This window comes from Mesoplodon mirus (assembly GCF_964341445.2).
Source record: "Mesoplodon mirus genome assembly, chromosome: 2".
NCBI lineage: Eukaryota > Metazoa > Chordata > Mammalia > Artiodactyla > Ziphiidae > Mesoplodon > Mesoplodon mirus.
Window position 1 is genome coordinate 63,668,325 of NC_138977.1, and position 23,464 is coordinate 63,691,788.

General features: G+C 39.7%; 1 protein-coding gene across 1 annotated transcript in view; it reads left to right on the forward strand.

Moving 5' to 3' along the window:
* Positions 1 to 23,464, forward strand: part of LRMDA (leucine rich melanocyte differentiation associated) — a 1,104,570-nt gene that overhangs the window by 863,901 nt on the left and 217,205 nt on the right. Inside the window, exon 6 of the mRNA XM_082639797.1 lies at positions 6,468 to 6,552. Coding sequence (XP_082495923.1) covers positions 6,468 to 6,552 — 85 coding nt within the window. The remainder of the gene's footprint in view (positions 1 to 6,467; positions 6,553 to 23,464) is intronic.

Below are 23,464 nucleotides of genomic sequence, written 5' to 3' on the forward strand. Positions count from 1 at the left end.
TTCCATGTGCTATCTCTCGCCCTTCCACTCAGGTCCTCCTGACTTGGTTTTCAATCCCACTCTGGATTTTAGAACTGTGTAGCCTTGGATATGTGACTTATCCTTTCCATGCCTCAGTTTTCTTTTTTCTCACATGAGAGTAATAATAGGATATACTGACACATTGGAAAACTATTAGACTTAGAATGCATTCAAGAAACATTTGTTCCTATGCCACCCTGTGCCTCCTTCCTTTTCTACCCCTCTCTCCTTCCTCCTTAACTCCTACTGTCCCTCCTTCTGCTGCTTCTCCTTGCCCTTTGATGGGAGAGATTGGAAAGATACTTGTTGGAAAATGTGTTGTTTCAGATCAACCCTTGTAGGATTTTAATTTTTAAATATTTTAAACTGCCAGAAGCAATGGCACCATTAAATAGAATTTAAAAATCAAATCTTCCCAAACCACATTGTTCACAAAAATCTTTCAATCTCTGCTTATTAACTTTTACCCATTGTAAATTTTATGTTGTTAAAAATTGCAGTAGATGTACTATTCTTATATTAACTGTGTTCACTGAATTTTGTATAATAAAAATTTTTCATATTTATCTCTTTTATATTTGGTTACCACATGTAATTATGAATGTTTCCATAATGCCCAGTATTTACGTTGTTTTATTTTTTCTTGTTATATGAGGGTCTGCTAAAAGTATTTTGGAAACCACCGCTCTCAATGATTGAAAAGGTCTTTTACAGCTCTGACATTCTGTAATTTGATTATCTGTGTAAAGGTCCAAAAAATGCCCAGTCTATAGCCCTTGCTTCCTGTTTTCCTTTCCTGTTTCTTTTCCTTCCTTCCTGCCTTCCTGCCTTCCTCTCATAAACATTTCAGAACTACAGCTCTGGGCCTGATGGCCTTTTAGGCACTGGCAGAACTGGACCCCCTGTAGATCAGATACAAACAGTGGCAAACTCTCGAGGCTATTTTGCCTGCAAAGGGCTTCCTGATTCCGGAGAGCCTTCGGCACACCCCAACCCTTCTTTGACTGACTTCTGCTCTGAATTACCCCTCACCTCCATCAGTCAGCTGAATGCTCAGCTCTTTCCCAGACTCTTCCTTTTGCCCATTTGGACCCGTTCTTGGTCCCTTGGTTCCTGGCTCATCCTCATCCCACCATACCCCCATTTTTTCTCTCAGTTTTTTGGCTTCTGGCTCTGGACCAGAATATGGTTTTCCTGTTCCCCCACCTGTCTGTCATTTCCAGAGCAGTGGGTCTGTGGTGGAGGCTTTCTGTCTGTCCTCACACTGAAAGGCCTGGTGCCTTCACATGTGAGCAAGTGGGAAGACTCCACCTTAGGCCGGTTCTATGGCTTTTAACTTAATCCTTGAGATGCTGTCAAGTCTTTACCTCTGATTCTGACAACTTGGCCTATACTTTTGTGTTGAATTACAATCACGGTGTATAGTTTTCTCTTTGACATTAAAATGTTTTATTCATTCAAGCATTATGCATTGACTTCTTTCTGTCTTTCTAGCAGCATATTGGGTACAAGGGTATAGTTTTCTCTTTGACATTAAAATGTTTTATTCATTCAAGTGTTATGCATTGACTTCTTTCTGTCTTTCTAGTAGCATGTTGGGTACAAGGGTAACAGTATAGTTAATCTCGGGAAGTTAATAGAGTTAATCTTGAAAGTTCTCTGTTAGTATGAAGAAGAAATAAGCAAGGATGTAATTACTGGTCCAAGTGTTCAGCTGTCATCATAGAGGTCAGGGTCAAAGTTCTGTGACGATGCAGAGTATGGGGATCAGGCTTTGAGGTGGTGACTCTTACTAACCAGCATTAATCATGATTCTAATTTCTTCTTCTTCTTCTTCTTTTTTTTTTTTTTTGATGTGTTGGGAATGCAGCCAAGGTCCTCATTTTATTTTTCTTGGTATTCTCTACACAGGGCCTGGCATATAGTAGGTGTTTATTAAATCCTTAATAATAAATGAGTGATACTTTTTCTTATGAGAGAAAATAAATGTTTTTAGTAGAGTCAGCTTTATACCACAGTTTCAGGGAATGAATTGTGATGAAAAGCGAAGATTGCTTTTACTTGAAAGAGGCTGACAAATTTCCCAGACCTGGGATCACTTTATGCAGTGTATGATTTAAGGGTGAGTGAGCATGCCAGAGCGCTCCACTTGAGCTGAGTGATGGGGAATGAGTTGTGGAGCTGTGGTCTTAGATGGTATTTTGTGAAAAATAGTGGGAGATTTATGGCTATTAAACAACTTTGTAGCTGCCCCCTTCTTGTCTTGAAGCCTGCCAAATCTCTCCTCCTGTGGTCTGTATCATGTTCCTTCCGGGCATCCATGATGTTCAGAAATATCCACTGGAATGCAGGTTTTCATGGAACGCACCCAATGGGAGGGGGCTCAAATTTTACACATTCATCTAAAGACATTTGTTTTCTGGAACCGCAGAGTGAAATTCTCACTTTGCAAATCTCTTGTACTGTACTTTCATTCAATCTTTTCCAACGAGGTTGCCAAAGTTCTTCCTTCCTTCCTGCATTATAGAAATTGCAAAGCACAGTATATTAGTGGCCATTATCATTATTGATGTGAGTTTAAAAAATTATTAGCAACTCTCCAATTGTGAGTAGGAGACAAGTACAGAAACCTTCAGTATGCTTTGGCAGATCTTAAGCAGAAGGACTTACCAGGCTGGAACGAGCATTTCAAGCCTTGGTGTGAAGGGGGAATTTATAGTTACTACTGTTTATCGGCTTTTTCCATTCTATTGTCATACTCAGTAGCTTTGGAAGAATTAGAAATGGGATATTTCATCACAAAAAGCCAACCAGAGATGGCCTGAATCCATGTTGGGAAAGTACTAGAAAATTGTTAGAGGAGATTTCCTCTAATTATGGGTTTATATCAACATAGGACTTATGGATCAGAGAGAAAATAGGAGTCTGTTTTTTCAATTTTCATGTTTAATTTTGAGAAATTGCAAAAATGTAAAAAAGTTCGAAAAATAATGAGGATGTTCAGCTACCATACAGGGTTTGTATTTTCTAATATCTTGACATATTTTTTCATGTCTTAACTTTCAATAAAAGAAATAAACCTTATCTGTAAAATTGAAGCTCCCCCCCTTTCCCATTAGCCCCAGTCCTATTCCTGTGCCCTGTGGCAGAGGCAACCATTTTCATGAATTTAGTGTATAACTTTTATAATTTTTAGACCTTTCCATATACACATATGAGATCAAAGAACTACACACTTGCATAAATAATATTGCACTACATTTATCATTTTGCAACTTGCATTTTCACTTTTTATTAAATTTTTAGACCTACTCAAATTGAGATATATAAATCAGCTTTATTGCTCTTAAGTGCTAAATATTATTCTGTCATATGAATATACAACATTTTATTTATCGATTTTCCTCATTGATAGGCATTTGAATTATTTCCAATTTGTTCTGTTGTAAATAATGTTGCAATAAACATTGTTCTATGTTCCACCTTACAGACCTGAGTAAAATTTTCCATTGTATATATTTTAAAGGGAATTGCAGTATCAGTTTTCAATTTTATTAGATATTGCTAAGCTACTCTCTGTGTAGTTAGTTGAACCAGTGCGTTCCCACTGGCAAAGGATGAGAGGTTAAGAGATTTGTTATCCTCCATTCTCTATAGCACTCGCTATTGTGAGACTTAAAAGTTTGCCAACTATGATGGACAAAAAAAAATTGCATTTTGTTTTAATTTGCATTGCCCTTAGGACTAGTAAATTCGACCATCTTCTATTTATTGACTACTCAGGTTTCCTCTTCTTTGAATTGTCTGAGATCTCCTTTGCCCATTTTTTATTATATTTTTATTTATTTAGGGATAGGTATTCTGGATGCTAATATTTTATTGTAGATGTTGCAAAAATTCTCTAACAGGGGTGATTTAAAAAGTAAAATGTAAAAGTAATTCTTTGCCACAGGTCGTTAGAAAATTTGGCAAGTACTTAAAGATTTGAGAATTATTTGTAGTTCTCAGGATTCCGATTTACCCCGATTTCCCTGTTCCCATTTTAGGCATACTTCCTTAATCCAGGTAAAAGAAAACATTAAATATTTCCACTTATGTTTCTATTATTTCATTCTTGATATACTGTAAGTGTATTGCTTCAGTTTCAAGGGGAGTTCTTTATTTTGGGGCAGGTAGTATGCAAATTTAAGACATTGTCTTGTCCATTTCTTTCATATGATAATTGTGCTTTTCTGAATCATGCTTCTAAGCATAATTTTCAACATCACTATTGAAAAGATCACATGGACCTCATTTTGCTAAAAGCCAAGTGAAAGAACTGGTAGTTAGAACCTTGGTTTGTAGCGGTTTTCCCCAACATCCAGCCATGAAAGTCTCACCAGAAGGCATAGTTTGCAAAATTGTTCTCTTCCTGGATTCTTTTCCATGACTTGAATTTATAAATGGACACTGAGCAGAAAAGTAATTAAGTGCTAGGTGAAGAATGATGACTGCAAAACAGAACTCAAGCCACACAGTTTTTGCTTTGACTACTATTGGAAATAAAAGTTAAATCGCTATTTTACTCTTGGTTACAAAACTCGTATGTTTTTCCCCGTCAGAGGTATTTGCTGAAAGGTAGTTTCTTCCAGTAATTTTAGGAAAAGCTGTCATCAAATTGTCAACAGCCCAAATTGAGATAAAAAGCACCAAGAAATATCACAATATAGCAACCTAAAACTCATCCTGGAATTTTAGGCTTTTTTAGCAACAAGGTGGAGTAGAAACATTGACAAAGAAGCTATGGCCTCTTATGGAGGAAGTACAGTAGATCTGTGGAAGGACATTCCCCGTTCCTCTGCCGCATATATCCTGCCTCGAGCATTGAATAGATGCCATATTCAGAACGTGTCATTGTGTCTCATTTATCGTGTAGGGATTGCAGGAGACCTTGATGCCAAATGGAGAAACACCTGGTGATTCTAGTGTTTGAATTTTAATCTAATTGCTGACTCTTTTACATTGTTGCAGCATCCTAAATGTCTAATGATGCAGTATCTTACAAATCTTGGGTACTTTTTAAAACATTTTTCTTGGTGACTGAACTTTGATCTTTCTAGACCCAATACCTTTGGATCAAACTTTAAACACCATATATTTCTCTTGCTGCTGAAATGAAGTAATGCTACCCGAAATCTGTCTCTACCTTAGGGACAGAGCTTCTGCTTTTGTGGCATTCAGAACTCTTTCTGTAAGTCTCCACTGAAAGCTGCTTAATCAAACATCTCAAATGTCAGAAACGGGGTTTAAAGGGTTTTTCTAGCAAGTAGGTCTAATCTCCTACTTAGTTTTGATTCCTATAATGTCGATAATCTCTTTGGAGAAAAGGCCTCCTCCTACCAGGGCAAATATATCCCATAGAATGTATTTCCTTTTCCAGAAAGAAAAATGTAGCATTAATGAAATTTACTTTTTCATGAAGCTTGGAAAGGTTGTAAGCTTAGGATTTTGATCCTAGCAGATGTTCTTTTTTGGATATTAAAAAAAAAAAAGTAGTGTTTGATTCAGAAGAGTCAGTAAGAGTTGCAGTGGTGATGCTTCATACACCACGCAGCCACACTCAGAATGTGACATACTGGTCATTAGCTCTGAGTGACACCTGACTCTCCGGCTGTGGTCCTTTCCTCCTGCCTTAGCCCCCATGGATGTAGTGTTAGGGAAAGAGAGTTAGCAGCCTGCGTCATACTATATAGAATCAAATGGTTAAAGAGCCTTGTGTACAGTTAAAAAAAAAAAAAAAAAAGCATCTTCATAGGTAGATTTCATAATATTTTGTTTTAGACTTTGAAATGGCAAAGTTTTGTCGATGACCACTGTATTTCAAATTTCAGATGGGTTTTTCAGTGCTATTGTAAAATGTAGCCAGAACCCCAGTTGCAGGGTCTGCAATGGTTTGTATCCTTCTCTAGGGTCACTTCATGCTGCCAGGCCTTTTGTCTTCAGCTTCCCATTACCTCCATGCCACTGGGTCCAGTAAACCAGGCTTGTTTGTCCCATCCACCCTGGGGGCAAAGCTCAGCCTCTTCACTGGTTTCCATAGAAATCTCTGCACAGTGAACATTCGATCTGTGGGAAGTATTGGTAGGAGGCCTGTGGCAGAAATCGAAGTCTGCATCATTTCCTGCCTTCAACTTCTTCTTTCCTCCTCCTCCTGCTTGCAGTTCAGCAGAGCAAACAAACCATCCCCTTGTGTCAGAGCCCTTCCACCTGTACCAAGTCCCCTGAAAGCTTGGTAATCGACCTTACACTTACCAGAATATTATCTCAACACAGACAACTCTTGCTTCCTAAGAAGGGTCTTGGTCCATAATATTTTCTCCAAACCCAGATCCCAAGGAGTCAGGTTGGGTAAATGAAGGTATTTAGTGTTTGGTGTGGCTTCATGTTGGTGTGGTTTTTTCACACAGGCCTCCAGTGACAGCGTTGCCGCCTCTCCGAAGAGCCGTTACACACCCCTGCCTTCTGCTTCCAGGGAGCTCACCAGTCACCGAGGTAGGAACCCTGCTTTTTATTGCTCTCGGTGGCTGCAGGGAGGGACGCCGACCTGTGCGGAGCTCGGGGCTCATTACTTCTGGCTTGGCACTTTGGAAGGAACACGGTGCTTTTCAAGTCCTTGATGAGAAAACCATACCTGTCAAGCCTAGTGATTTTCACTCATATTCAACAGAATTTAGTGGCAGTCTATTGGGAAGGCAAATAAGTCTATGGTGGAATAGAATTTTGTGATACTTTTTCTTTAAACAAAGAGATTATCGTACTTAACAATTACTGAGGAGGTCATTTCCTCCAGAGAAAGTGATGGAGAGAAATTAAGAAACTCACTAATATTTGTAAAAGTGTCACTGTTTGGGAGTATAATAGTTGAAATCTGTAATTTCAAAATGAATGAACTCTACATTACAGCTCAAAGGAATTCCAGTTTGCCTAGCAACATTAAGAATCAATATGCAGTTTTCCCTGAACTCTCTGATCCTTGAAACTTTAATTTGGCTTACCCAGTTCTTCCAAAGCCTTGAATTCCTATTGCCATCTCTAAAGTCTGCAAGGAATATAATTTAAACATGCTTTATCCCTAACCTGGCTGCTCAGGCCAAGGACTATGTGACCAGCTTTATTGGAATTAGTTAAGACAGGAAGAGGCCACGTGATGTAACTTGTTTACCCCATTTTATTCTGGTTATGACCACAGTCATGTTTTATAATTGTGAATCTACCTTCCAAGGATAAGTAAGAACAGGCTTAGATTGAGGGCATTACATACTTTAAACATTGCTTCTCCAAGCAGGAAATTACCCTTGTACATGCAGGGGACACTGAATAAGGGCTCTTCCAGTTTTGTCATCCAAGCTGCACAGCAGGATGGGTGGGTCAGAGCCAAGTCTGTAGAGATTATCAGAAAGTAGAGCTGGCCCTCTAAGGAAGACCTGGGGATTTCAGGCAAATGGCACACTTATATTCTGCAGGAAATGGTGCATAGAGTAATACAGGATTCCAGGTGTCTGTGACTTGGACCTGTGTTTTCTGTTTGATGTCTGGGCCCAGTGGAACTTCTCTGCATTTAAATATGTGTTGGTTCAATTAGGGTTCAACTGTGATTCCATTCAGTAAGTGCCAAACTTGTGAAAATCAATTTTGCTCAAAGTCAGGTAGAATAAATAGCTGCCAACATGTTATATTTTGAGGGGTGTGAACAGATCTCTTCTGCTGAATGTCCTTATGAAGGTTTTGAGTATATCCCTTTAGAGACTGTTTTATTGGGTGGCGGGGGGTGGTGGCGGGGATTCCTCTAGGCAAACAATAATATGCTATCTAGAAGGAATAACAAATTAAGCCTAGCATCATATTCTCATAGATGGTCTTTTGCATTTGAATAAGGGTAGTTTTAACTGTGTAGCCCGTTGACTACATGAGTAGGAACTGAAGTCTCAGAGTCCTCAAGCCTACTTGAGTTGATCTGGCCATGAAATTGAGATTTCACAGCAGGAGGACCCCATAAGTGATCGTCATCAGTAATAGGGCAAAGGTCATCTGTCGTTGTAACAGTAAAATAAAAAATCTGAACCCTGAAGAAATGGAATATAAAACAATAGTTTTGAAGATATTTTGGTTAATATTTGGAATATAGAAAAATACCTAACATGGTTAGAGTGAAAATAGGCCCCCTTGAATGATATCAGAGCCCAACATCAATAGGGAAAACAGTATTTAAAGGGAGCCAAGAACAGATGTCTTGAATTTCCTGAGTAATTAATACACATTTAATGCATTTGATGCATTAGTTGCCTGATCTGTGCTAAGTACTTGGATGTTGAAGAGAGCAAGACAGCATCATGAAACGATGGCCAGGTCTTTGGACTTATGTTCATGGGGAGACCAGTAAAGAGAGAACCAAAGAAGCTCTTTAGGCTGAATTATTATTGGACTGATCTGCCTGGGGAAAATATGAGACTGATATATTTCATCTTGGCATGAATCATGCAGTGACAAATGAGGAAAGCCATAGTTTTCAGCATCCAGAATGAAACCACTTAATGCCATCTTGGTTTTTTTGTATTTAAGTGAAAGAAATTATTCTAAATTTCTGATTCCATACATCACCAAACTTTTTGAGTGTCATTTGTTAATATTTTCATGGAAACAGCCTACAAACATTTATCCAGAGAGGTCCTTCCACGTTGTGAAGGCAAATTACACCAGTTCTTTCCCAGGTGAAATCCTCCATGATGTTTGAAACTTGGTCTATAAAGTCCTAAGTGGAAATTCTATTTGTAAATAATTTTTGGTTCATTCGGTTCCCAATCTCTTTTCATTCCACACCAACGACTACACAAACTGGTGGGCAGTAGTTCATGTGCAAATTGCTATTTTTCTATACATGCCATTTTCCCTTTGCTTGTCCTTTTATGTAACTTCCAATGTCGAGTATGATAGGCCAGAGATTCATGTCCTAAGGACTGTAGATTCAAATGCAAAGGAAGTCTGGGCCCAGAATAATGATCAGGAGACAGGGGACTCTATTTTTCTATCCGTAACGTGTAGATAATCTAAACCTCATGGGGACAGTAATGCCCAGTACTTTGTTCTTCCTGCATGAAATTTTTACTGATCTCACCTGTACTGAATTTTCCCCTAGTTGAGGTACTTATAATGTTTGTTTCTATCTCCTTAGTGCCATTGCTCATATTCTGCTTTGTATGACAGGGGTCAGGTCTGTGTATGTCTTGAACTCCTCATAAATGAAAGCTCCCTGAGGAGCAGTACAGATTCTAACTCTCCTTCTCTTTCACATCATTAACTCCTACTCATTCTTCAGGTATCAGCTTCAGTACAACAGCTTCAAAGAAGACTCCTCTGATCCCACCCTATCCATTTGCATTAGGTCAGTTTTCCCTTTTCAGGGACTGTCTTCTCAGATGGCAGCTCTTGGTGGGGCGGGGGGGGGGTTGGTGTGGGGTAGGGGGTGGAGGTGCTGACATCTGTTAACTCGCCACTATATTTGCAGTGCCTGGCACAGGGCCTTCTACTTAATCAGTGATCAATAAATATTTGTTCAGTAAATGATGAGTGATAGAAACCCAGGGGAAAGTCAGTGACTTAGGTACCTCTTGTTGGTATCTAAGTACCCCCGTTGCACGTAAATTGCAAGGTAACTTGATTGCATCTGAGGAAAGAAACCCATCTGCCTATGGGGGTGAGCACATACTGAAGGGAGCAGCCTGTCTTGTGGACGTCAGACCTCAACTCTGTTGCTTTCAGAAACCCACACACACCATCTTGGATGGGAGCTGTATCTATTGGTTCATTGCCAGAAGGCATTTAGCCGTATTGCACAACTTCCAAGTAGATATTTTAATGTGAGAGTTTTCAAACGCTGGTGTTTTGATGATGGAAAGGACTAGGATGAATTGAAGCACTTCATGGAATTATTTTACTAGAACAGAAGTTATCAAAGAAGGAGCTGGAAGCTCAGTAAGATGCAGGTTGTGGTAAAGATAGGGTTTTAGAATGGTCCGCTTAAAGTCTCTCTGAGAATTCTCATCTAGGTCTAAGCATGTCTTCAGAATATGGGGGATATGGGGCTATGTCAGTGATTCCAACTGCTACCTAGTGATAGTCTGCATACTACCTCCTCAGTGGGTAGCCACATTATGAGGAATGTTGAAACGTTTATCAGAGAAATGGATATACCCCTGCATGCTGTGTATTGCCACTGTTTATCTGGTAGCTGTTAGAAGCAGAATTTGCATCTTTATAGACCATTGTGTCTTTTGGGAAAACATTTCTATTTGGAGCATAGACCATAAATAAACCCAATAAGGTGGAGAGGGTAAATGTTAGTTTTCCCATTTAACAGAGGAAGACACCCCCAACAATTGCTAGGGGAGCTGAATCACTCAGCAACAGAGGCAAGGAAAAAACATCCAAGCTCTGTGTCCTGGATTCCCAGGCCACCCCAGACATTTGTCCTTTACACAGGACACGTAAAGCAATCCGCTGCCTGGGGTGCATTTCGAAAGCCTGTGCTAAGGCTGTGGTAAAGTACAGCGTCCTTGCCAACTTCTGTCAAAAGGGTTGCCTGTTACTCCCCTCCCTCCACCCTTTTTTAAAAATTACAAATCTATACATTCAGGAGCAGAGGTAGTTTGAAAAACCAAAGGGAAAAATGCTATAGTATCAATCTGAATTCAGACAGGGAAAATTGAATGCACACTATTCAAATTATGAAGGGCTTTAATGTAAGGAATGAGAGGCTTACACATACAGGAAAGGACTGACAGGGAAGGTGTCACCCAGAGTCTCACCTCTGTGACCGGTGATTCTCAAAAGCTTGCTGAAGTTTCTGTGCATCTCAGGAATACTTGGGAATCTCCTCCTGACTTCCTCGGTCTGCAGCACCAAGGCAGCGGTGATTCTCAAGGAGTTCTTCAAAGGTTAGGACTACCCACGCATTGCCCTGCGCCTCCTCTCTGGATTTCCAAATCATACTCAGTGTCTCTCTTTGGCCCTCTCTAACCGAGAACTATGCACACAGGGAATTCTGGGAAATGTAGTTTCTAGTTTCTTCCCTGAGCTGCAGAGAAAACCTCAGAAGGGGGTAATGGTGATGCCCAATTAAAACAGCCAAGCCGGCACATCTACCATAATCCTACCTTGCCAACCGCTATCACGTTGAGGGTCCCATTCCAATTGTTTGCACGCACATTTTGCAAAGTAATTGCAAACCCTGTGAACATCCCTGAATTATTACTTTTTTCCCCCTGATGCTTATACAGTCTTGAAGATGTGCCATAGTTAACTTGTCAGATTAAGCATTGGACTTTAAAAGTATGAAAGAAAGAAAGCAAGAAACGGAGGGGAATCTGTTACGAAAAGCTGCTTGGAGATGATAATACCCTACTTCTATCCATCGTTGGCAATCTTGCCATTATTTTTATTGACACAGTCTTTAGAAGCTCATCCTCTTCTCCAACCAGGGGCTCGGTCTGTTTGTTTTGGAAATTGATTGCTGGGACCATCACAGAGTGATTTACATAGCAACTTTTCATAATTAGTTATCGTTTGCAGTTTCCTTAATGTGAGTTGCATTTTATGCTTAGCAATTGATTTTTCTGTATTTCTCCATGAAGCAGCTCAATGTGTGTCCTCCAAAAAAGAAAAAAAAGGCGGAAGGAAAAACTGCTGGCGTTTTTTAGTTTTATTTTTTAAACAGTTTTAGCCTGAGATATCATAAAATACATATTCTCAGAAGCCATAAATGCAGAGGGTTTTGCTTCAACTATTCAAATAAGCCAAAGTGAAATGAATCAGAGGAAAATTACATGGATATAGGTGAAGATGTGTCAATGTAGGCAAAGGTGTTTGGGATGGGGAGATGTTGGCCAGAAAAACTGTACACCAGCAAGCAGAATACTTCCGGGAGGGCACAAGATGGGGCTGCTTGATAACCAAACTTCATCACAATTTGTTTTAGGCTTATAGGATTTGGAAGCAATCTGTCTCTTTCAGACAATTTAAAAACCTTTTTCTATTTTTCATATTTGTACCATCTTGCTAATGTCAACCCACGGGGAATGTGAAAGCTTAAGTAGACTTGATGATTATAAACAAAATCCACGCAGAATAATAGCAAAGACTCAAGGAAAACAGGTGTATTTATCTGGGTTCTCTTGCCAGTTCAGCATCAAGGAGTCTTTTTGCCTATTGCTTGTTGGTTCTCACTGACCATTTAAAGAGATGGAACAAGCAATCTGATGGTTATGGTGACTTTGCCTGGTAGGTCTCACCTAAGATCAGACCCATGACTCAGGTAGCCTGTTTATTTGCTGCCTTCAGTCTTCCAGAATATTTTGATTAGTCTTTCAAGGGAGCTAACCATCACATGGTTTCTCAGAAAATGTGACTGATTCATTGAAGGTTCATAGAAGTATGATGTATCCAACTCTCCTCTATGGAAAGTGTATTGAAAGCTGTGGAAAAAAGAAAGAAACAAGGAGGTGGGTAGGGAGAGCAGGAGAGGGAGAAGGAGAGAGAGAGAGAGAGAGAGAGAGAAGCAAACAGAAAAAGAAAATCACATTGGCAATTGACAAGGAAGCATTCTTTGCTGAGGCGGACACGGTTGGTCTGTGGGTCCTGCCAAGCAAGTACATGGCCTCGGCTGCCGTCTCTCAGACTCCATGCTGTGGCTTTGCCCTGGCTGTATGGGGAAAGAGGGTGTTGGTTCCCTGTGCAGAGCTATTATTAGCATTTTCTAATTATGTAAAATACCTTCCTCTGATGACATTTTCAACAGAACCCCTCACTTTAGTTTTTTCTTCCCTTCATAATGCTTTCATGGGCTTAGAATCTTGGTGGAAGTCTCAGATGCTGAGAGATGCTAATGTTTCTTTTATTTAATCGAGGTGACTAGTGATTTGACAGTAGTGGTTGACAGGTTTATTTTATCTGTGTGGCAGCGGGAGTCTATTTTCAGTCTGTGCACTCTGTTCCTAAGTAAAAGGACTTTACTAAGTGCTGAATAAATTGTACTTTCCTTTGATTCTAGGCCTTGCTGAAATGGTTTAAAAACAGTAGTCTGGGTCATCAAATTCATTTCCCTGCTGCTTTGCAGGGTCAATAGCTTCACTCTGTGTGGAGCGGGGCTGGGTAGATTGGAATGGAGGGTGGTGTAGATTAAAACTTCCGCATATATATAGATAGATGTGCAAGTGTGCGCTCGCTGTCTGGGAAGCTGGCAGTGATGGAAGAGCAAGCCAAGTGGAATCTGAAGATGGATGAATCTGTTAGACTATTACCAGGACTGGCATGGACTTTAGCCAGGAACTTGAAGCAGCCTCCTTTAAGTGTGTGAAATCCATAGGGGTCCATTTTGTATCCTTTTTCTCCAAGGATGATTTTTCATTTGCAGTCTCTGCAATTGCTTTATTTCTAGTCTTTGGGCAGAATTGTGTGCACTCATAGGCACAGAGGGGCTGTGGAGTTGGTTCTTCCATTCCAGAGCAAAGCAAGGAGGGCAAAATGGAATCTTGCTGCACACCCCCAACAACGATCAACCTTCCTTCTGTAGGATGAGAGATCGAAGGATCACCCTTGCCCCAACAGACAGACCAAATACAAAATAGTGGTAAAAATATGTCCCTCTGTTTAAAAAAAAAAATGGAGGGTCCGGGATTGACAGGGTTGAAGATTCTAAATGTCCTGAAGTTTTAGAGACTTGAGCTGTTTCTTCTCCCTTCCGTTGCAAGGGAAGAGCTGGGACGTGGTCAAATGTGTCTCCTGAGATGACAAGTATTGCCCTGAGCACCGTCATTCAAGGAGTCCTCCAGTATGTCTTTATCTTGTATCCACTGTGAACCAAGTATATGTTAGGGTTTGTGGAGAGCTCAGAAACAGAGAGCATGCCATCTGTCTTATAGTTTGATTGTGGAGATACCAAAAATGAAGCAATGCCAACCAAACAGATATTATATATGATATAATTAAGAGTTGCCTCACTTGGTAAAAGCCATATAAGTGCTTAGAAAAGAAGGGAATCAGTAAAGGCTAGAATAGTCGGGCAAGGCTGTTTGGAGGGTGTTGGCCTTGAGCTCTGAAGGACGAGCAGGGCATGAGGAGGTGGACGGCAGAAGAAGGGCATTCCAGAAAAGGGAGATCCGTAGAGAAGAGGTAAGAATAGTTAGAACTGACTGGAGGAAGGGGCCCAGTTTGGAAAAATTCAGAAATAAGTTTACTGGTAGAACAGATTTGTTTTATGGCAGACCTTGAACAGGCAGAAGCATCTAGATTGGATTTAAAGCTGTGCTATATGGTTATTAATCTGCAAGCAGTGTGCAAGGGGATTGGAAAGAGAAGAGCCAGGACTTGAGGAGGCCACTGTGGGATGGCCTTGAAGGGAGTGTGGTCCAGTTTTAGAAGCTTTGGATTTCTTGACACCAAGCTATGTGACTGCAGACTCTACTGCCTCCAAACAGCAGGTTTCAAGCAAAGGTAATTTAGGCAACAATTTGGTAACAGATGGGGAGGACAGCTGGGGCCAGGACACTGCCAGTGGAGCAGGGGTGGGGGCGATGTAAAGGGAACCTTACAGTCATAGTGGAGTTGTGGTTTGAGGTTGCTGATGGTTTGGTCTCAGGGTATCCCTGGCTCAGGTATCAGAGAAAATGGACAGTCAATGCTTTTCCTCCCCATGTTATTCAAAGTCTTTCTGATGTTGGCTTTTGAAACCAAAATTTAGAGCCCAGCATCAGTTAAGATAGTGGTGAAATAATCTAGCATTTGATGCTGAAGGATGGAGTAGCTGGCGAATAGGGGAAGAAATATGAGAACGATTCTATAACAAATGCAACTGGCTGACTTAATGACTGATTATAGTTAGAGGTAGAGGGTACCAGAGAACAGACAGCTGCGAGGAAGCTGGCCTGGTTCGTGGGAAGCTGTAGTCTCTGCCTGTACCCCCTCTCACATTCCTCCTTGCAGGATTCTCCACTGCCACTCAGGCATGAGCTATAATCTGGCCTGTTAAATGGAAGACTGCTGGAATTAATGTAGTGGAGCTCGTGGCAACAGGAACAAACATATAAGAAGCAGGCAGGGAAGCCACAAAAATGTGTTCTCATTCGAGCCTTTGGCTCAAGATGAGCTACATTCTTTTAAAAACGAATAAGGGCTCAGGGTGTTTTATTCCTGAATCTTGGGTTTCTGGAAGGAGAGCTCTTTGAAAGCCAATGCTTTTCGTCTAGATTGTTCTGCTGGGAGCTCTGCCCAGCCTTAACTTCCCAGGCCCAGGTCTTCCCACTCACTTGTTTCCCCTTCTCTTAGAGAAAACTTTACCCCTGCCCCAGGTTTTTCCTCATGTAGAGCTTTTACAACCTTTTTGGAACAAATAAACAAACATCTGGAATCGTGTGGTCCATTTAATTAAAAAGTTTGCGTTTGGCCAGAAATGGTAAAATCATGAAAAATGGCCTGTCGGTGAGCTCAAGAAGGCCAAACGATGACGTCGTTGGCTGCAAGTGGATTGAAACTGAGTGAGTGAACACCTGCTCGGTTCAGCCTTCTGTCCTCCTGTTCCCCCTTCCAGCCATTAATATTTACGGCTCTGGTTCTTCATCCATCCTAATGCAATTCTTGGTTGAGGCTGGTCAGGGGACGGGGCTCTTACTTTTCCAATAACTTGAGGTTTGTTGGGATGTGTGTACTTTATGAAGGGTGCGGAATTGGGCTTTTTGACTTCTCAGTTCCCTTAATCAGAATTCCATATGCTTCAGGTCACTGCAGGGGCCTCTTTCTGTTTCTTCAATCAGTCAGCCGACCGTGGTTTTTTTTCAGACGCATTCTGGGCTGGGAGGTTGTGGGAAATGCAAGGGAAGCTGTGGGCTCTGCCTTCAAGAAACCTATAGTCTAATTGGAGAAAGAAGGCCCTACACACACAGAAAGCAGAGGTCAAGCTAGATGCAAGAGTGCAGGAAAGGGAGAAGGGAAGTATGGGGTTAGTGAGAACAGAAGTATGGGGAGGTGGCTTCACATGAAGGTTAGTGAGAATGGAAGTATGGGGAGGTGGCCTCAGATGAAGGTGAGAACTGAGTTGAAAGCAAATAGATGAAAGGAGAAAGCTGGGTTTATCTTATCTCACAGGAACAGCCACTGCTAAGTTCTTTTTACTCAGGTTTGTAAAGAAAGGGCTTTACTCCCTCCATTCTCTGCTTCCAAATATCTAAGACCCCTTTCTCCAAGTCACCTCATAGAAACCTACAGACTGAGAGAAAAACATGTGCTTAATACAGAAACACAGTTTCAAAATAAATCTTCCATCCCCTGCCTCTCCACTTATACAGTTCCGCCCAGTTGTTGCTCCTGTGTACTTTGAATATAAAAATTCTAAAGCCACCACTGGAGTGAAACCATTTATATAGGTGACAAAGCTGGAGGAATCTTCCCTGGGCCGTTTCAGAGTGTGAAAGAGAACTTGGGGAGAGACCAAGTGGAGTTCTTGCTTAATTTCTGGCCATAATCTAGGTGAGGTACATGTGCGAAGGAACGTTTTCACAGGGGTTAGCCAGGATGATTCTGTTTTTCTGAAGAGCTCCCTCAGCGGGGCATGCCTGGGGTGAAGTAAAATATAAGTTCCATTTGCATATTAAGAGAAGAATGTTGAGAGTATTTGGCTTTGCAGAGTGTAGTGCTCTGATATGTCTTCCACTTGAGAATTTAATCCCAGGATAAAGTTATTCTAAAAAAAAAGATGAGAAGTTTTTTTTTGTTGTACAGAATACGAAGGAAGTATCTAGGGAGCTGGAAATACAGTGGGTGCCATTTAGGTTGGATCTAAGGAAAGGATGAGTATTGTTGAACTCAGGTGTGGATTGGCAAGGGTGATTGGGAAACCACCATCCCCCAAGGCCTTTTACTGAAGGGTGTGCTCATCTGTCTTTGAGAGTTGAATAGCGTAGCCTGGAGGAATTGAAATGAAATTTATACAACTTTCAAATCCAATCAGGATTTGAAACACAGATCCAGGGTTCCCTTTGTCAATGCTAGTTCAGCTTTTTTTTTTTTTAATTAAATGAAACCAGGGTTTCACCTTGACCCCTCTGGACTTTTGCAAGCACAGATAGATACAAGACCATGTTGGAAAAACACTCCACTGTTGTCAGAGGAGTTCTTAGTCCTGGACTCTTTATTATTCTTGTGCATCTGTTTCTTTAAATACTCTCTGCAGAAGCATTAGCATGAAAATAAAGAGTATAGCAACTTGGAATTTTCCATTTGTAGCTTCCTTAGTCTGTGGGGTCAAAGTTCTATCCTCAGGGATGCTAATGCAAACTCTGTGTGCTGTTCCAGGGCAAATGTTTCTCAGCTAAAAGACAAGAGGGGGTGGGGAGCCAGGAAAATAATGCAATGCTAATTCCCAAACACAGACTGCCTGGAGATTCCAATTTAAATTGCTGCTCCCTTACCCCTCTTCCCACCCTCCCCCAAAGAAAAAAAATATCCTGTGTTGGAAGGACAGACATCTGTGTAAGAGCAATAAAACAGTCTTCTCTCTTGTGGATTAGCTCTTCATTCCTTTATTTATCTTGCTATACCTCATCAGTTTCTCCAAAATCAAGGAGAGTCAAAAAGGATAAGATGCAGTCCCTTCCTTTGTTTTTGATTAAAGAAACCCATATAACCATTCTCCCACGCAATTTTTTTTTCCTCAAGAGAGAGCTTTCCTCTTATGTCTAATTTCTCCCTTTCTTCATCTGCTTCCCTGGAATCTTTCTAGACCTTGCTTCATACAGTGTACAAATCAAAGAGCTAAAGTCCCCTGGAGAACAGGTTAGTCAGGGCAGTGAGTGCTGGCATATCTGGGACATTGTAAAGCATAAGAAGAATTAAAACAGCATAAGGAACATGTTCTACAGCCTCCTTTTCTTCTTCTGAATCCCTAGAAATTTGTTAATTAATTAAACAGATATCTAAGGAATATATACTTTATTCCAAGCACTGTTCTAAACATTAGGGATAGAGGGATGAATAAAGCGGACAAAAATCTCTGCCTTCAGAGAGTTTACATTCTGGTAAGACAAAGGATTGATAATTCAGATTAAAAAAAAAGAAAAGCCCCATAGAATATGTTAGAGATAAGTATATGATGAAAAGCAGTCAAAGAAGATGAGGGGCTGTACAGTGGTAATTTGAGGCTTGATAGCCAGAGAAGCCATCACTGAGAAAGTGGCATTGAAGTAACAACTTTAAGGAGGTGAGAGATGGGAACTTGATAATATCTGAGAGAAAAGTCATCCAGGCAAAGGAAAGAGCAAGTGCAAGCAAGGCCTTGAGATAGGAGCGTGCCTGGCATACGTGAAATAGAGCTAGGAGGCCAGTGTGGCTGGGGTAAGTAACCCAGCAGGGGAGGGGTGGATTGAGGGGAGTGGAGATTAAGTCAGAACAATATCAGAGGTCAGATCTTATAGCATCTTGTAGGCCATTTACTATTACTGAGGCAGGAGGCTGTCTTAAGGTGTTAGCAAAGATGATGGAAGTGATATTACACTACTCTACACTACTCCCTACAGGGGAATGTTTAAAAAACCTAACCAATAACTAACTGAAAAACAAGAAGGGATATTGTTGTTGATCAGGAACTATGTAGACTTTGTGCAAGATGGATAAGATAGGATGGAAGAGACCTTCTTTAAAATGTAGGACCAGCTTCAGGTGTTTGTTAAGCACAGGGAGCCACTGGGGACCTCATAGCAGCCAACAAGGTAGGCCTTCTCCATGGGTAGTCACGTGGGTCAACCCATCCGTATGCCTGTCCCCATCCTTACTTCAGGCATCACTCAACAGAGCTATCTCTAAGCCAGAGTAGTAAGTATGAGTGACTGGAAGAGTGAAGTAAGATGTCAAGAGTTGGTAGAAATGTAATAGTCATAATAGATGGGAATGGGCCAAATCAAAAGGCAGAGTACTCCCAGATTTGGTAAAAAAAAAAAAAAAAAAAAAAAAAGGAAACGTAAAATAAAATGCTTTTCAGTTTTTAAATTTTTTTGAAAGATTCACTTATTATTTATTTAATTTATTTTTGGCTGCGTTGGGTCCTGGTTGCGGCACATGGGATCTTCATTGAGGCATGCGGGATCTTTCATTGTGGTGCGCGGGCTCTTCCTTCTGGTGCACGGGCTTCTCTCTAGTGTGGCGTGCAGGCTCCAGAGCGTGTGGGCTCTGTAGTTTGCGGCACGTGGGCTCTAGTTGAGGCGTGGCGCACAAGCTCAGTAGTTGAGGCACACGAGCTTAGTTGCCCACGGCATGTGGGATCTTAGTTCCCTGACCGGGGATCAAACCTGCATCCCCTGCATTGTAAGGTGGATTCTTTACCACTGGACCACCAGGGAGGTCCCAATAAAATGCTTTTTAAAGAGATATTTACAATAAAACGACATAGGAAGCTTGAAAAATACAGGGATTACAGGGGTGGGAGGGAAGCAACTTGATACATGCTAAAAACCCAGGAATAGCAATGCTAATATCACACAAAAAAGGCTCAAGATGATTACTGAAATGATGAGGAAGAATATTTTATATAATTAAGAAGATATAATGGGACGCTATAACAATCATGAATCTCAATGCATATAACAACATAGCTTTGAAATACATGAGGCAACAACTTCTAGAAATACTAGATAAAACTGACAGCCACAGTCACACATGAAATCTTAAGCGTATCTCCCATAGAAAATTACAAGTAAGTGACCAGAAATTTCACAATATGTATATTTTGTTAAACAACAAAAGCTATCCAGAAATTGAGTCATAAATGAAACTATAGGGCAATGTCTTTTACAAATGTGAGTAGAATAATCCTCAGTGAGAAATTAATAATAAAATTTAGTAATGTAGTAAAAAAGTACTTGCCTCCTGACCAAGTAGCATTTATCTTAAAATTGAAAGGATAGTTTACTATTAGAATTTATCAATAAACTTGTCATATTGGAATATTAAAAGGAAAAATATTATATAAGATAATGGTAATAGATACAAAAGAAAGGAAAGAAGAAAAAGGAAGGGAGAGAGGGAGGGAGGAAAGGGAGAGACAGAGAAAGAGAAAAAGAAGGAAGAAAAGGAAGGAAGGGAGGGAGAAAGCAAGCAAGCAATGAATTTAATAACCTTTTTTGCTCACATCTCTTAGCAAACAAGCAATAGGTGGGAACTTCCCTAACTTGATAAAGATTATCTGTCAAAAACCCACAACAATCTGCAGAGAGAAGAATAAAGGATTAAAAATATTCTCATTAAAGTCCCTGAACAGGCAGGTAAGGAATATTCTACATCCCCTTGGAGATGCTAGCCAAAGCAATAAGATGTACTACAACAACAACAAAAGCAAAAACAAGAGCAATAAAAATAGCAGTAAATACACCATAATTTGCAGTCAATATGATTTACATCATTTTTCTGTAACAGACCAGATGTTAAATATTGTAGGATTTGCAAGGCAGAAGATATTTGTCACAACTACTTAGCTCTGCCTTTACAAAATATAACATGACAGAACTAAGGCCCATCATATTGGTAACAGGAAAAAATGTAAATGTGCTTAATTCACGGATTTAAAATACTTTCAGACTGGATCATAAGGTAAAACCCAATTATCTGTGTTATATAGAGAAACAAACAAATTGAGTCAGAAAAGCTGAAATAAAAGGCTGGAGCAAAAAGAAAGCAGGGATTACAGTCTAAATATCACAAGGTAGAATTCAAGAAGAAGAGCCTTAAATAAGACAGAGAAGTCATTTAGTGGAACAAGACAGTAGTCTATTATGTTCACTGACTCTGTGGGTCAAGAATTCCAAGAGAGGACAGTGGGAATGACTTATCTCTGCTCTGTAATATCTGGTGCCTCCACAGAAGACTTGAAGCCTGGGAGCTAGAATCATCTGAAATCTCATGTACTCACTTGCTCAGTGGTTGATGATGGCTGTTGGCTGGGAGCCTGAGTTCTCCTTGTGGTCTTCCTTTGTAGCCTAGTTAGGCCTAGGAACACCTTAGCGTAGTGGCTGAGTTACAAGGGCTAAAGAAATTCATGAGAGAGTAAGAGGCAAAAGCCATATCATCTTTTTATGATCTTTGTCTTAGAAGCCATGTAGCATTACTTTAGCTACATTCTGTTCATCAGGATAGTCACAAAAACCCTGCTGAAGTTTAAGGGAAGAAAAAATAGATTCTGTCTCTTGATGGGGAGTGGCAAAGTTCTAGAAGAGCTTGTGGGACCCAAAATATTGCTCTGACCATTTTTGTCAAGTTCAGTCTTCCACAGTAATGTACTTGTTCATAAAAATAAAATTTCAATGAATTCCAGGGAGTAGAGGTAGTACAAAAAACTCTGGTCACAATGTAATAAAACTATAAATTAATAACAAAATCAGATTGCAAAAAGCCAGATATGATGGTGAAACCATTATCTATCAGAACCTATGAGGTAGATCTAAGGCCATTCTCAGTAGAAAACAGCTTTAAGTACAGGTATTAGTTTTTTTAAAAAGGGAAAAAATGTAAAAGATAAAGTAAACATCTGACTCAAACACACAGCTAAATAAAATTAAAGAAAGTGAAGGAATGGATTAGTAAAGCTAATGAACAGTAATAAATACAGTAATAATACTGTAATAAAAACAAACAGTATAATGAATAAAACAAAAGATAAGTTTTAGAAAAACTAAATCACTAACATAATCAAGGAAAATTTTAAAGAATGAAAATATACATTTGCTTATACGTAGGTAAAAAATTAAAAGCCACAGAAAGAAGAGAAAATTAAAAGAATCATAAGAACTAACTTTGTTCAATTCTGTGCAAATATCTGAAAATCTAGATCAAGTGGATAATTTTCTAGAGAAATATGATTCCCCAAAACTGACTCCAGAAGAGGTAGAAAATTGAAACAGATTGATTTCCATAGGAAAAATTAAATTTTTAAGGACCTATCACCACGCCCACAAAAGCACTAAGTCTAGGTAATTTTATGAGGAAATTTTATCAAACATTAGATGAGAAGATATTCAGTAGTACTCTGTTAAGTATTTAACAACTGGGTCTCTGTGAACACACACACACAACACATGCAAAACAAACACCTCTCACCCCACCATGTGTGGTGTTTGCCAGTTTCTGTGGCATGAATATTTCCACCATGACTGATTTCAAGCTACATATGTGATGTTACTTAATGTGGACTTGGGAAGAGATGTACACAGTCTGTTCTTGTGAGTCATTGCAAGCTGGCTCCTGTACACCACAGTGATGATTCCAAATCTATTTAAACTGCTCCAGAGCACAGATAAATAAGTACTTCCAAACTCTTTTTATAAAGAGCATAAAACCTTTATAGAAAAATCGATAAGAATTACAGAGAAAATAGCTACTTTTCATCTGGATTTTGAGTATAGGTGCAAAAAATCCTAAATAAAATAATTATGAAAAACATCCAGCAGCATAAACAGAAGAGTAAAATATTATGACCAATTAAGATGCATTCTAAGTATGCAATGAAGTCTCAATATTAGGATATCCATTTATTTAATCTTTTTAATAGAGCTAAAGAGGAAAGCCATAATTCTATAAGAGCTGAAATGGCTTTGGCCAAATTCAATAACCATTCTTGATTAAAAGTATACACAAATAGATGTATACTTCCTAAACATGATAAATCGCATCCATCTCAGTCCAAAAGCCAACATCAAACTTAGTGGGCAAACATTAAGAGGTATTCTTATTAAAGTAAGGACAAGATAAGATATCTGCAACCACCACTATTATATAATATTTTGCTGGGAATGGTAGCCAATGCAATAGACAGGAGAAGGAAACTATAGGCATGAGAATGGAAAGCATATGGCAAAACTGTCATGTTTACAGATGGTTTTATTTGCTTTGACAATTGGAAACTCAAGAGAACCAACTGAAGGACTAACAAGAGAATTCAGTAATAAAGTAAGGTATAAGGCTAATATATAGAAATCACTAGCCTTTTTTTTTTAAAATCCACTCTTCCCACCCCACAACTCCTTCTCTCTCAGCTCCTCCCCCTCCAGCTCCTTCTCCAGGACCCACAGGTGCCTTTTAACATCAAAACAGAAACCAATTAGAAAGTACTTTTAATTTAAGATTCCAATTACAAAAGCAACATAAAAGATAATAAATTGAGAATATTATAATGTACATGAACAGAAGTGTAATATCTTCATAAAAAAACTTTATAACTCTCTAGAAGGACATACAAAAAGTCTTGAAGATATGAAGAGACATACCATATCCTTTTATAAGAAAGCTCAAGGCTATAAATATGTCAGTGACCTCTTTGTTAAAATATAAATTCATTATGAAGCTTCATAACAACCAAAGATTTTTTTTCTTTTTAAAC